This window comes from Antechinus flavipes, chromosome 2 (assembly GCF_016432865.1).
Source record: "Antechinus flavipes isolate AdamAnt ecotype Samford, QLD, Australia chromosome 2, AdamAnt_v2, whole genome shotgun sequence".
Lineage (NCBI taxonomy): Eukaryota > Metazoa > Chordata > Mammalia > Dasyuromorphia > Dasyuridae > Antechinus > Antechinus flavipes.
The window spans coordinates 51,014,533-51,027,943 of record NC_067399.1 but is presented as its reverse complement, the minus strand read 5'-3'; the positions used below and the strand labels follow the sequence as shown (position 1 = coordinate 51,027,943).

Genomic DNA, 13,411 nt, shown 5'->3' with positions numbered 1-13,411 from the left:
CAAATTACCCAGGAAAAGACCAAAAAATGCCTCCAAATCCCACGATTCGCTGATTTTTCTCGGTCTTGGTTCAAAGAGAAAAAAAAGAAAAGATCCTGGGTCAAATGAGATCATGGAGCACTCAGCCCAGTGCCTGGCACAGAGTAAGCACCACATAAACATTAGCTATGATTATCATTTGTTCATTACTGCGGTAGTAGCCTGTGCTCATATTTATTAGGACTTGACAGAAGGCCCTTGGTGATACAGCCAGAGAGGAACCCAGACTTCTGACACCCTGGAAGACCAATCTCCTGCCCCACAGTAGGAGGCCCAGGGAACATAAGCCCCCTGGATCCTGCTGCCAATGGAACGTTGCACTTACAGCGATGTGCTGTGGCCTGACCTCATGCCTGCTTCAAACCCTTTCTAACTTAGCTACACATAGTCTCACAGCCTTTGGGGTACAGTGTTCCTGGGGCCCAGGAAACTGGATCATTTTAATAGGTTTGGTGCTGGCCTTTAAAGCCTCAAAGGTGGGACTCCTTAACAAACAGCCAAAGTGTAAATAAAACTGGGATGGGAAGCATGGAAACTCTTCTGGGCGCCTGGGAAAAGCCCCCATCCCAAGGAGGGGGGCCCTGATTCAGGGAGGACAGTCAGGAGAGGAGGAAGGAGCTCCCACCAATGGACACCAAAAAGATGTCTCAGCTTCACAGACACCTAAGAGCAATCTAGGATGTCCCCCCTCTGTCCCTTTAATCCTCAGGGCCCCCTGAACACAGCATCTTCAAATTACCTGTTGGCCTTTGACTATTTTCCCCTTTGAGGTAACCCTGGATGGTCATTGACAGGGCTTTCAGGTGTATTTAAAAAACACCTGAGAGTTAAGCGAGAGTGGAAAAGAGCAAATTTGTTTTGTTCTGAGCCCCATGTGCCTCCTGGGACCGACCTCTCTAATGGGGATACGACGTTTCTTAATCCCTTTCTAGGGGCTATCTCCCAGACCCAATAGAGGATAAGCTGGATGTATTTGTTTTCTGGCATCTGAAAAGTTTAACCTCGGAGCTCACAGCTGTATGAGAATGATACTTATTCTGGGAACGGGGAAAAGCCCCCAGAAATCTAAGCCTGCTAATACCTTAGAAGAGAATTGATCATGCAAAAAGGGGTCCCCAGGCTTACCGAGAGCTGGCAACTCCGAGTTGTTTTTTTAAGCTGTCCTTTTTTATTTTAAACAATTTCAGCTTACATCATAAACTATTTATTATAGTCTGTTACCCCAAGAGGGAACGAACTGCTAACCTGACATGTGGTAAGTGGTAATACTTAAATGGGGGGTTCAGGGTGATGGGGGTGAAGCAGCTGTAGCATGTACTCATAAAGCAAAAACCACCACAATGCTTTCGGTAGGAGCTAGAGGGATGTGATTGGCAAACAATTTTCTAAAATATCCTGTGTTTTTAAATGGACAGCTGGTCAGTGGAGCAGTTAATATTCTGCTTTTCAATAAAGCAAGAAGGTGAAAAGCCCGTGAAATCCCATTTATCTGCACTGAGCTATGGATTCCTGAATCAGTGGCTGGAAAAATCAGGGGGCTAGCTTGATAGGTTGGACAGGGGGCCGATGATGGATTTTAAATGGATACAAAAATGGACGACCTTTTCCCCCTTTGGTAGTCGGGGCTCTGGAGACCAAATAAAGATTGAATAGTGTGTGGGGGAAATAGCAGAATTTAATGCAAAAGGAAGCTGAGCAGTTAACAGAGAGATATCAAAGCCAAGGCTGAATGTACAAATTATAATTTGGATGCAAATCAAATAAGCTATTTAATTAAGATGCCTGCTAATTGGTACAGGATTTCTCTCACAAATACTGTAGTCTGAGGAAAGACCTTGTCCTCTCTTGGGCATTAGTGTCTGATCTGTTTCTGTTTACAGGCCCTTCCTCCCCCCTCTCTTGTCATGTAAGGAGAGTCACACAAACAGCTTCCGATAATTTCCCAGGGTTATTCATGCCCTGGTGGCTAAAGAGAAGAAAGTGGGAGCAGAAAACAAAATCATTGTTCTTCTCTGACCTCAGTCTCCTCATCATAAAAAGTTTGGGAGGCATTATCTAAGGAGGCTAAGTCTTTTGGAACACAATTGCTAAACTCCCAAGGGGGCTCAGAATCAGAAGGTCCCCAGAGTTTCTTAGAACTCTTAAGGGGGCGTCCTGGCCAAAAACCATGATTTACTGGTGAATGATCGGAGGCCCAGATCGGCAATCGGCCCTTAGTCACACCAGTGCTGAGGGTTGAAGCCAGCCCTCAAATCCGGGGCCTTTACCTTCAAACCCATTACCCTCTCCACAAACTGTCATAGCTCAGCTCTCCTATGGATAAAGAAATGGGGGACCCAAGAGAAGGACCCTTTGGCCTATTGTCTTGTATTTTAATTAACAAATTAGAAGGAAGGAAGGAAAGAAGGAAGAAAGGGAGGAAGGGAGGGAGAGAAGAAGGGAGGGAGAGAGGGAGGAAGGAAGGAAGGGAGGGAGGGAGGAAAGAAGGACACAAGCCTTTACATACTACATGCCAGGCACTGGGCTAAGTGCTTTACAAATCTTATCTCATTTGATCCTCACAATAGTTTTGGAGGTAAATACTATTAGGAATTATAATAATAAAAATAGCTAGCTTTATATGTCTTTACTATGTGCCAGGAGCTGTGTTAATCGCTTTATTTCCATTTTGTCCTCACGACCACCTTGGGAATAAGTGCGACTAAGACCCCCATTTTAGAGATTTTAGAGGAAATGAAGGCAGATGGAAGCCAAGTCCCTTGCCAGGGTCACAAGCCACTTCTCTATGGATTCTGGGAAGGAGAGGCCTAATGCCGCATAGATGAGGAAAACGACTGGATTTGCATTAAGACTTTGAAACGTGGGCTGACTTGTGGGCAGAAGGAAGGAGAAAAGCTATTTGAGAAGAAAGAGAAGAGACTCTGCTCAAGGAGGAACCCAATGAGCAAGACAGAGCTCTGCTGGAATGAGGAGCTGATGTTAGGGAGATGGGGCAGAAAGAGCTGGGCAGGTTGGATGGGGCCCCACTGGAGGTCCCCGACAAGGGAGAAACGTGATAAGACTTCTTTTAAAGAAGATTGGTTCGCTCAAAAATCTGCACCTTTTGTTTGTTCCCGGGTGGGGGGGATGAATCAAGATGCTCTCCAAGATCCCTTTGAGCCCTAAATACCAGGAGATTCTCTACCGAGGAGCAAGGCTTTCCACCAGGCATTAAGACTGACATGGAAATGGATAAAACCCTGTCCTCCACAAACGCTGACAGTCCAGCAAATATTAATAACTAAAATGTTGAGCAGAATGTCAAAGTACAAAGATGAGATGCAGCCGGGGATGCAGAAGGAATGCTGGATTTCTGAGTCTGGCGGCCTGGGGCTTTGACTGTGCTAGCCTGAAGATGCTGGGCCTTGGTTTCCCTTCCCAAGAAGGGAGCTGGTTGATTTCTAAGGTCTCTGAACCTCCAAATTCCAGGTACAAAGTGTTAGGGGACGTTCGGGGGAAGGAGAGCCATTTTGGGGGTGGGGCGGCAAACCACTCCCGCGTCTTTGCCAGAAAAAACCCACGGGCAGTACGGTTCCCAGGGTCCCAAAGAGTCAGACGTGACTGAATGAACGAACCACAGCAATCCTGAAGGAAGCTTTTAACGGGGAGGTTTTTTCTCTGGACCTGGCTAAGAATGGCAGCAGGCAGAAACTGGGGGAGGGCAGGGATGGTGTCCTCGGCAGAAGGAAGAGCGTGAGCAGCCACCGAGACACAGCTTGGGCTGCATCTGGAGAAGATCCATCACTCTTCCTCCATTCCTGCTAGTCCGGGACGGAGAGGCCGAGACGGTCCTCGGAGCCCGCTGCCTGGGAGACAGGTGTTCAGACAGACTCGCAACCCTGGCCACGGGGATGGTGACAGGGAACATGATGACGGTTTGACCAGGGGATCACAGCTTTGGAGCTGCGGGGAAGCCCCGGATCTGGTCCAAACCTTTCCTGAGGGGTGACATGGGCTGCCCAAGGCAAGTGACAGGTCGGTGGGCTGGAGGTGAGAGGAGAAAGGGCAGAGAATAATGTCTGTCACCCAAATCAGCTCGGCACAGTGCTGAATAATGCTCACTGAGGGCTACAGAGATCCCTGACTTTCTGAGCTCTGTTAGAGAGTTACCCCGAGAAAATCAGAAGCCAGTCTAGCCCAGAGAGCCGTGCAAGGGGTCCTGGTCATCATAAAAGAGCTCATTTCTTCTGCCACTCTCCTTCAGACAAACTGCTCAGGGCGGCCCGTGTTCACTCCTCTCCAAAGCGCAGAAACCATTAATGCCAGCATGCCCTACAGACAGGAGGCCCGCCGTCCCTGGGCACTGAGACCACGCCCCCAGGCGCAGCCCCCGTACTGGGGCAGACTGGACTCTGCGCATGAGTCTCCAGGCGCCAAAGGGAAGACCACACACATCCAGAGTCGCCCTGGGATGGCAGGGGATGCCAGGGGACGAAGCGTCGTCCCAGAGCCTCCTCCCCGCCGCCCTTGGGAGCTCCTGAGCCCTCAGAGAAGGGCAGACATGAGAAAGGGCCGCACTTAGTCAGCCTTGGCAGCCGCGTCAGCCCCACTGAACAAAAATCGCTTCTAATGTGTTAACTGTCTGGAAGGGCCTGGGAAGAGGGGGCGAATCGAAAAGTCTCTATCGGCTCTCAAGCAGAAGGGATCGATGGCTGCCTGGCAGGCTCGGAGGACCACAATCAAATGTCATTATTTGTGAGGCTATACTTGACTTCACAGCTCCCTCCTCTCCCCCTCTCCCCCCTCGAGTTTATTGATTCCTGGATGTTGAGGAGAAGGGCAATCAAAATAGACTGGAGCAGGAATAACCCCTATGGCATTTTACATGAGAACAATGGTGTCTTCAGAAGGAAGAAGGGGGAGAAACAGGCGGAGGAGAGAAGACAGGAACCTTTTAAGGACACAGCGGCCCTTCCTTAGAGGCACCAGGCGGCTAGAGACCTCAACCTGCAAACTGGAAATCTGGATAATCAGGCCTAGTGCCCACCAGACATCTCAAGGCAGGAGTGCTGCGGGATAAGGTTTAAACCTGGCTTTCAGAAGAAGGATGCTTGTCTTTCCCTTGGATTAAAGATGCTCTCTTGCATCACTGGTACAGATCAAATTTTTATTAAAAAAACCCAACAAAACATCAAATTATTTGGCTGCGTTGTTAATTTGGTATGGCAAGTTTGCAGTTTAACAAATGTTTATTAAGCACCCACTGTGTACTCCTTCCTCACTTCTAGCTTCCTTTAAAGCTAGGTCAGGCGAAACCACTTATAAATCAATTAATTAGTATTCATTTCCACAAGGCCTTTATAAGGTCTAACTTACTTTGCCTTGTTTTTTTCTCTTTAAAATTATTTTTATTTATTTCCTTAGATATTTCCCAAGTACATGTAAAAATTTTTTTTAACAATCTCTATTTTTAAAAAAAGTTTTGAGCTTTCAATTCTCTCCCTTCTTCATCCCTCAAGAAATCAAGTAATTTGTATAATTATATTGTATAATTTTATATAATTGTATAATTATACATGTGAGGTCATGAAAAACATATTTCCATGTTAACTTGTTTTGCAAATATTTTGAGTTTGCCTGTCTCTATTGCCACTGGATCCCCTCTAAGAAAATCCTAATCCCCTGAGAACTGCAACTATTTTCTGTTCCAGCACCTAGATGATGCCTTGTACATAGTAGGTGTTTAACAAATCATTTCATGGAATCCTCAATAGGGAAAAACACTGACAAGAGAACCCACCTTTAAATCTCAGGTTTGAAATTTACAGCAATATTGAACTGTGAGTGATTTGGCTATTCTCAACAAAATAATGATCCAAGACGATCCCAAAGGATTAATCATGAAGCATACTACTCTGCTCCAGAGAAAGAACTGATAATGACTGAATATAGACCGAAGCACACTATTTTTCACTTATTTTCTTTTTTTCATTTGATAGAACATTTTGTTTTTAGTATTTTACAGATATTTTCTTATATAAAATGACTAATAGGGAAACGCACATGTATAACCTAGATTTGATTGCTTACTGTCTCAGGTTGGAGGAGAAGAGGGAGAACAGAACTTGGAATTCAAAACTTTAAATAAAAATGTTTAAAAAGATTTTAAAAAGAAAGACAGTAATAGCTGACTCACCAAAAACAACCAGACCTCAGTTTCTTTAATCACAAAACTGCATGATAATACTTTGTATTAGCAACTCAATGAACAGTAAGAGAAAAATCATAAGGTAAAACCTGAAGTGCTAAATAATTCTGGGCTGGGATTATCAATTATAAAAGGAATAATATTCCCAAAATCAACTTCAAAAGTAGAGAAAGGAGGGCAGCTAGATGGCACACTGGATAGAGCACTGGTCCCCAAGTCAGGAGGACCTGAATTGAAATCTGATCTTATTTACTTAACATTTACTGGCTGTGTGACCCTGAGCAAGTCATATAACCCCAATTTCCCACACATATACAAAAAAAGGAAAGAAATGTGGTCAAATCTGCTTCATATAATGCCCTAATCTGATCACACCTGTAATACAATATCTAGTTTTGGGCAGCACATCTTAGGACAGACAACTCATACTTGATTAAAAAAAAAAAAAGACAAGACTGTAGATTAGGCCATAAAAGGAACTTTGAAGTTATTAGGGATGTGTAACCCAAAGGTAAGTCACTTAGTAAGTCTTTATTAAGCACTATGTTAAAAAAAGAAAAAAAAACTCAAAAAAACAAAAAACAAAATTTCCAAAAAACCCTGCCCTCAAGGGTCTTACTCTTCACTGGGGTAGAAAGGATCCAAAGGAGGCAAAGAAAATGTAGATACTTTAACTCATTTGCCAATGCCCAGATAGAAAAAAAAAAGAAAAAAAAGAAAATTCTCTTTTTTCCAAACTCCTCTTCTGCTTCTCTCTCTTTGTTACTCCTGCCTTCCCTGGGGTGTTTCCCTTGCTATTCTCATCTTCACTTCTTGCTTCTACCCCCAGTTATTCCTGTCTTCTTACCTGATCTTCCTAAAGGTCTTTGGAAATGCTTTACAGGCATCTCCTTTTTATTATCATCCCATCGGTGACAAGGGAAGTCGAAGTACAAAAGGGTGAAAACCCATGTAATTAAGCCCACGGCTCAGGTTTCTTCCTGGCTAGAGATATAGTCAGAGTGTGTACTTTGTCTACTTTAAAAAAATCATAAAGTTTCCAGGTCATGGCTCCAATGTCCCACAAAAGGCAGGTACTGAGCTCCCTTTGTAATGAAATTGGCTTGTGAAACTGGTCACTCTGCTTCGGTTGGATGACTCAAACTCCATCAATAATATTGATAACAGACCCACCAGTAACAAGGATGGGAGTCAGTAGCAATTAAATCTGGTAAAAGGGGGGAAAAAGAGGAAAATGAGAGGGAGGGGGAGAAAAAGAGCAGAACAGTAAAATAGCCAGTGTTCTGAAATCTTTTCCATGTAAGAGCTGTAATTAATGTCTGGAAGACATGAGAAGAATTGGAACAAATTTCAGCTCCTGCCTCCTCTGCGTGTTGTTAATGGCTATTTTGTCCACTAATGTGTTCCAATTTTACCCCCATCAACCACATGTGATACAAACTGCAGGAAATCAAATGAATTTTTAATCATTTCTCTGATGTACAGTATAATGCTGACTTTTATCAGCCAGTAGTTAAACAAAGACTTGGAAAGAAATAAATATTGCTTAATTGCACAATTGCTGCTGCTCACAGTAGGAGAATCTTTGAAATGAATAACTGGCCCCATTCTTGTCACTGGGTACAGATTCAGATGGATATGGACAGGTTTATGCTGAGTTTTGTCTTCTGGGGGTGTTTAGGTAGAAAAATATTCTTTCTTTTTCTTTTTTTTTTCATACTGTGCAGAGAAATAAAATGCATTTCTGAAACAAGCCTGCCCTCTGCCATGTAAACAACTTTATCCTGGTGGAAAGAGAGAGGGAAACAAAACAAATTCTCTTCATTCTTTGTTTGCCCAAGATGTGGCTGCCTTTTGAATACACTCACTAGTCCTTGCAGAACTCGAATTCGAATCTACCTCATCTGTCTGTGTCGCCGGCACACAACAAATCAGACCCTTTGTGCTAAATCAGCTGCCCATTAAGTCCCAAACCCCATCTGGGCTCGCTGACTACCACAATTCTCCAATCTACTTGTTCTTTCTTCCAATCTACTCAATCCTCAACTGTGGAACGAACATGTTTATTTTCATATTCACAGATGCTATTGGCATTTAAAAATATATATTTTGCCCCCTGGGCTTACTTAACAATTCTAATAAAAATATAACGTAGTTGTAATAATTATGGTCACAATAACCTTGCAGCACCAATTACCCTGCTATAGAAATTATTCAAAGTGGTCCCCTAATGCTCCAGCTTCATTTCTGAGAATATAATCATCTCAGAGTACTTATGGTTCAACTATAATAGTAAGAGGGCCTGCAAATTAGTCACCAAAAATACAATGAGAAATGCATAGATGGAAGGCACGAGCAGAATGTAACTTATGACCCAAGACTTAGGAAAAACTGTAGAAATGGAAAAAGAAGTGATTTTTTTTTTTTTTAATGAAGAACTCTCAAAACTCAGAAATGTCTGGACCTGAGATTTACCAAAGAATAGTGTGTCCTTCTAAATAAAGAGAAAACCAAGACAGAGTACCTTGGGGATTTTTGCCATTTCCAAGGAAATCTGGGGCAGGACTGGAATTTTTTCGGCTAGAGGGACCAAGGCAGGTTTCCTGTGCTGGGCCTGCAGAGGAGCTCAGAGCACATTTTAAGTAATGTCTGAAGACGAGGACAGAGGAAGAAGGGGACGGGCAGGCTGAGGTTAGCGTCACTCTCTCTACAACAAGGAGTCACTCAGGGGAACAAGGGAGGCTAAGTCTGGGCAGACAGGTTGGAAGCTAAAACGTCATCCCATCAAGTAGACACTAGGGAGTCACTACTTGTTTTCGGCCCAGGTAAGAGCGGTACGCCACGAGGAACACTGTGGGAGTCGAGCTTAACGACACAGGTGGTCGAAGAGAGATGCTGGGAGCAGGGAGCTCAGTTAGGGGTCAGAGGTGATGATGGCCAGGTCAGGGAGGGGGGCAGCGATGAGTGGAGAGAGTGAAGACAGAACGGACAGGACTTGGCAGATGAGCATGTGCAGGGACGTGTCCTGGGTCACATACAGTTCGCACCCAACTATCAACCATCATTGGGAAGGGGAGAGCTAGAAAGAGGGACAGCCGAGGGCAGGGAGAACTCAAGGTCACTTGGGACAGGTGCCATTTAGTGCAAATCAATTCAACAGACATTTATTGAATGCCGACTCTGCATAAGGCCTTCAGAGAGCCGAGAGGCTACAGGGGAAAGGGCGGCGCACAACCTACAAAGCAGATGCAGGCTGGAGGAGACACCAGGTGGTGTGGTGGTCGGGCCGCACGGGGCCGGGGCAAGACCTCACAGCCAGGGCAGGGCCGCACGGGGTCCCACAGGGCCGGGGCAGGGCCGCACGGGGTCCCACAGGGCCAGGACAGAAGAATGTCCATGGCCTTCAGTGGAAGGGGCTCTCACTGCAGGACCACACTGATGTCCCAGGGGACGGAGCGGGCGGCAGAGGGCACGGGCTGTCTAGGCCCGACCTTTACATGCCGCTCTCGGACGATCTCATCTCCTCAGCTCCTGAGGGGCTGCGGCCTTCCTCGCCAGCAGAATGATGAGACCTGAGGTGCTTAACCAACTCACTGCCAGGCCGGTCCCATGACTGTTATTGCTCTCATTTAAAGATGGCAGTGCAGCATCCAGGAGAAAGAGGCTGAGAACAGACACCCCAAAACTAGGGGGCTGGAGAAGGATGGATCTGGGAAGGAGCCGGCAGGATGGCCAGTGGGGAGCACAAGAACCAAGAAAAAGCCAAGTCCCTGTGAGCAAGGGAGAGAAAAGTATCTCAAAGGACGGGACGGCCAAGTGTGACGCTACAGAAATAGCAGAAAGGTTAAGAAAAAGTTGAATTTAGCAGTTAGGCAGCCACTGCCCTGTCCCCCATCAAGACCATTACTAGCTGAGGTGATTATTTCCAAAAGTTTAACAGAAAAGACAAATAAACAAGGAAAAGTATTTCTTGAAACAGGGAAGATGGGAGCCTATCTGTAGGCCCTGGGGAGAGAGGGAGAAGGAAGAGCAGAGGGGAATTCTCCATGGATTAAGGTCTTGGAGAGACCAGAAGGGGCAGGGCCAGAGGGGCCACTTGATGGTTTGGCCGGGCAGTCAGGGAGGCCTCAGCTGCCCCTGCACTGGAACCAGGGAGATGGAGATGCAGAAAGGACCTCAGAGGCGAGGCAGACGAGCTAGCCTGCCGTCTCCATCCTTCTCCAAGGGAGAGGGCAGTCATTGGATGAAAAGATAAATGAGGGCACAGATGCAAGCCAAACAGAACCGAGGACACAAGCGGTTCCCAGTTTCTCCCAGCGAGAACATTTCCTGGGCGTTGGGGGGAGGGGGGGCAGGGCAAGCGGCAAATCTCTACTCAGCTGAGGAAGACCAGGACTACAAGAAGTATCGACAACCCACCTGGTGGCAAAGGATACCCCCCTTCCCCCCACCCCGGGTTCTGTGCCGTGTCCTCCTGAGGCCAAGAACGCACTTCCCACAAGGATCCCAGCTGCTCCACTTTGGGTCCCAGAAGCTAATTCTCTGACTCAGCTCTTTCTCAATTAAAACTGCCCTTTCTCCCAATTAGGCCAAATTAATGAAGTCTCACTGTATCTAAGACCCTTAAAGCCAGCAAAAGAAATGAAGAGAATCTGCTGATGAATACTAAAAGCACTGAGGGAAAGGAGATGTAGGGTAGAGATAAGGAGGAGAAAAGGAAGAAAAGGCAATGGGGATAAAGAGAGAGGGAGGGAGGGAAAGAGGAAGGGAAGGATGGGAGGAGGGAGAGAGGGAGACAGAGACAGAGACAGAGAGACAGAGACAGAGAGACACACACACAGAGACAGAGACAGAGAAACCATGAAGAGGTCAGAGAAACAATGAGTGAAGGTGAAAAGATGGAGAAGAAAGGGAATTGTAGCGGTAGACACAGGAAAAGAAAAATGGATTTGAGCCAACAATGAGGAACTCCCTTATCTGTGCTAGATGTGGAAGCTGGAAGGCCTGGGTCCAAGGCCTGCCTCAGACACCCCCCAGCTCCATGTCCAGGCAAGCATACTAACAGTGAGCACTTAAGGATGTGCCCTGGGCCAGGCTCTGTGCTCAGCTGTTCACCCTCTCTGGGTGAACATCTCTGGGGAGCCTCACAACAACCCTGGGAAGGAGGTGATGCTATTATTCCCATTTCACAGATGAGGAAAACAAGTTAAGCGGGTTAAGTGACCGGCCCGTTGGTCGCACAGCCGGGAAGCATCTAAGGGCCGATTTAAACTCAGAGGAGCAGTCTTCTCAACTCTAGGACCAGTGCCCTCTCCCCGAGACAGCAACCACCTCCCTCAATCTCAGCTTCCTGGTCTATAATTACTGTCTTTGTTCAGTCATTGTTCTCTCACGCCCAACTCTGTGACCACTGGGGTCTTCTTGACAAAGATACTGGAGCATTTGCCATTTCCTTCTCCAGCTCGTGTTACAGATGGGGAAACTGAGGCAAATGGGGCAAAATGACTTGACCAGGGTCACCCAGCTAGGAAGCGTCTGAGGGCAGACAACATCTCCCAGGGTGGTTGTGAGGAGCAAATGAAAGGCTATCTGGAAAGGGCTCAGCCCTCTTTGGAGTGTTATAGAATCCCATTCATATTCTATGACATAGCATATTATTATCCACAATAAGGATGATGATGACAGTAAATTGAAATATCCTAAGAGTAGTGCTTCCCCAGTGGTACCCGCCTACAAGCGGAGGCTCCGGTGTTTGTCAGGAGCACTGTGATGGGGGAGGAAACAAAGCTGCCTTTGAGAAGGAGCTGAGAAAAGAGGAATGGGGAACTGCGGCCCAGCAAAAGAGCAGCCGGAAGGAGACAGAACCGGATTTAGAAGAAGATCCCTCAGGAGAGCCAGAGGTGCCCAGTGCTTCTGAGCAGAGTCAGGGTGTTTCTGGGGGTGAGGACCCAGGGCCAGGAGGAGGAGCAGAGGCAGCTCCCCTGGTCCTGGGGGGCCGGACCTGGAGAAGGTGCCAGCCGGGGGGACCTCAGGGAAGGCTGCACCAGGAACAGTGGGCTAAGCAGAAAGGAGACTTCTCGGAAAAGGGCAGAGAGACCTGGGAGGCCGTGACATTAGTCTTCTCAGAACTGCTCCTGCAGAGTTCTCTGATGCAGAATCAAAGAAGTTTCTTGCATACTCTCTGCCGTGTGGACACCCCATAAAGATGGGGCGGGGGGATGATGGAGAGAACACCTTCTAGGAGGCAGCATGGAACGTGGGAAGCACCCTGGCTTTGGTGTCAGAGGACCCTCTGATGGGGATGACCTGGGTGATATGGGGCAGGTCACTTACCTCCTGGTCTCAGTTTCCCCATCTGTAAAATGAGTGGTCTGGAGGAGCTGGCCTCCAGATAACGATGCTAGGACCCCCTCCCTCCGCAGAGACCCTGAGTGGTGATAGCACAGATTAATAAAGCTTTCTCTACTGAATTAAGAGTTGGAGGGGGAGGGCATGGAATGAGGCCCAAGACGAGGTTCATCTGTGCCACCATTTCCCCTCAGGCTCTCCCAAGCTATCTGTCCAGTTCTTCAAGTGGCCATTTCAGTTGTTAAAGGATTCACCTAAGGGATCACATGCAAACCCCAAGCAGAGGCGGCTACCTGGCTGAACTGCTCCCACGAGTTGCTCCATGTCCAGTAGTGAGCCTTGTACTGTCCCACTCTGACCGCCATCATTTCATTGCCACGGTAATAGAAGATGGGCCTATTATGGAAAGAGAGCAAGACAGGGAGGAGGGGAGGAGGAAGAGGATGAGACGATGGAGTCACGGGACAAACGCACCACCTGTCTACACAAGAGGCTCCAGGAGACACTGAGATAAGGGAGACCAATACTCAATCCTGACGTTTGGTGGTGTAATGGTAAATTAAAAGGGGGCGAGGGGTCTGGAGTAAAGCCGGGACGGATACACAAAACAGAGAGTGCCCAGCCTCCCGTGGGGGACAGCACCAGATCGGGGAGCTGAGGATGGAAGGTCCAGGCAGAATCAGTCAGGATGCTGAGTTGCTTATGTGCCTCTCCTCCAATTAAACAAGTAATAGTGGGTCTCCGCACCATCCCCCCCCCCCCCCAAAAAAAAAAAAACCTGGAATTTTAACCAAGGGTAAATAAGCATTTTAAAAACTGCAAAATCTTTCCTAGCCC

General features: G+C 47.0%; 1 protein-coding gene across 4 annotated transcripts in view; it reads right to left on the bottom strand.

Moving 5' to 3' along the window:
* GALNS (galactosamine (N-acetyl)-6-sulfatase) overlaps nt 1-13,411 on the bottom strand; it is a 65,474-nt gene that overhangs the window by 24,976 nt on the left and 27,087 nt on the right. For 3 of the 4 annotated variants that reach the window (XM_051974784.1, XM_051974785.1, XM_051974787.1), the window contains one exon: nt 12,868-12,970. In XM_051974784.1, the coding sequence (XP_051830744.1) occupies nt 12,868-12,970 (103 nt within the window). Of the gene's footprint in view, nt 1-7,420; nt 8,011-12,867; nt 12,971-13,411 lie in introns of those variants that run through there. The other variant, XM_051974786.1, reaches the window with a different exon arrangement.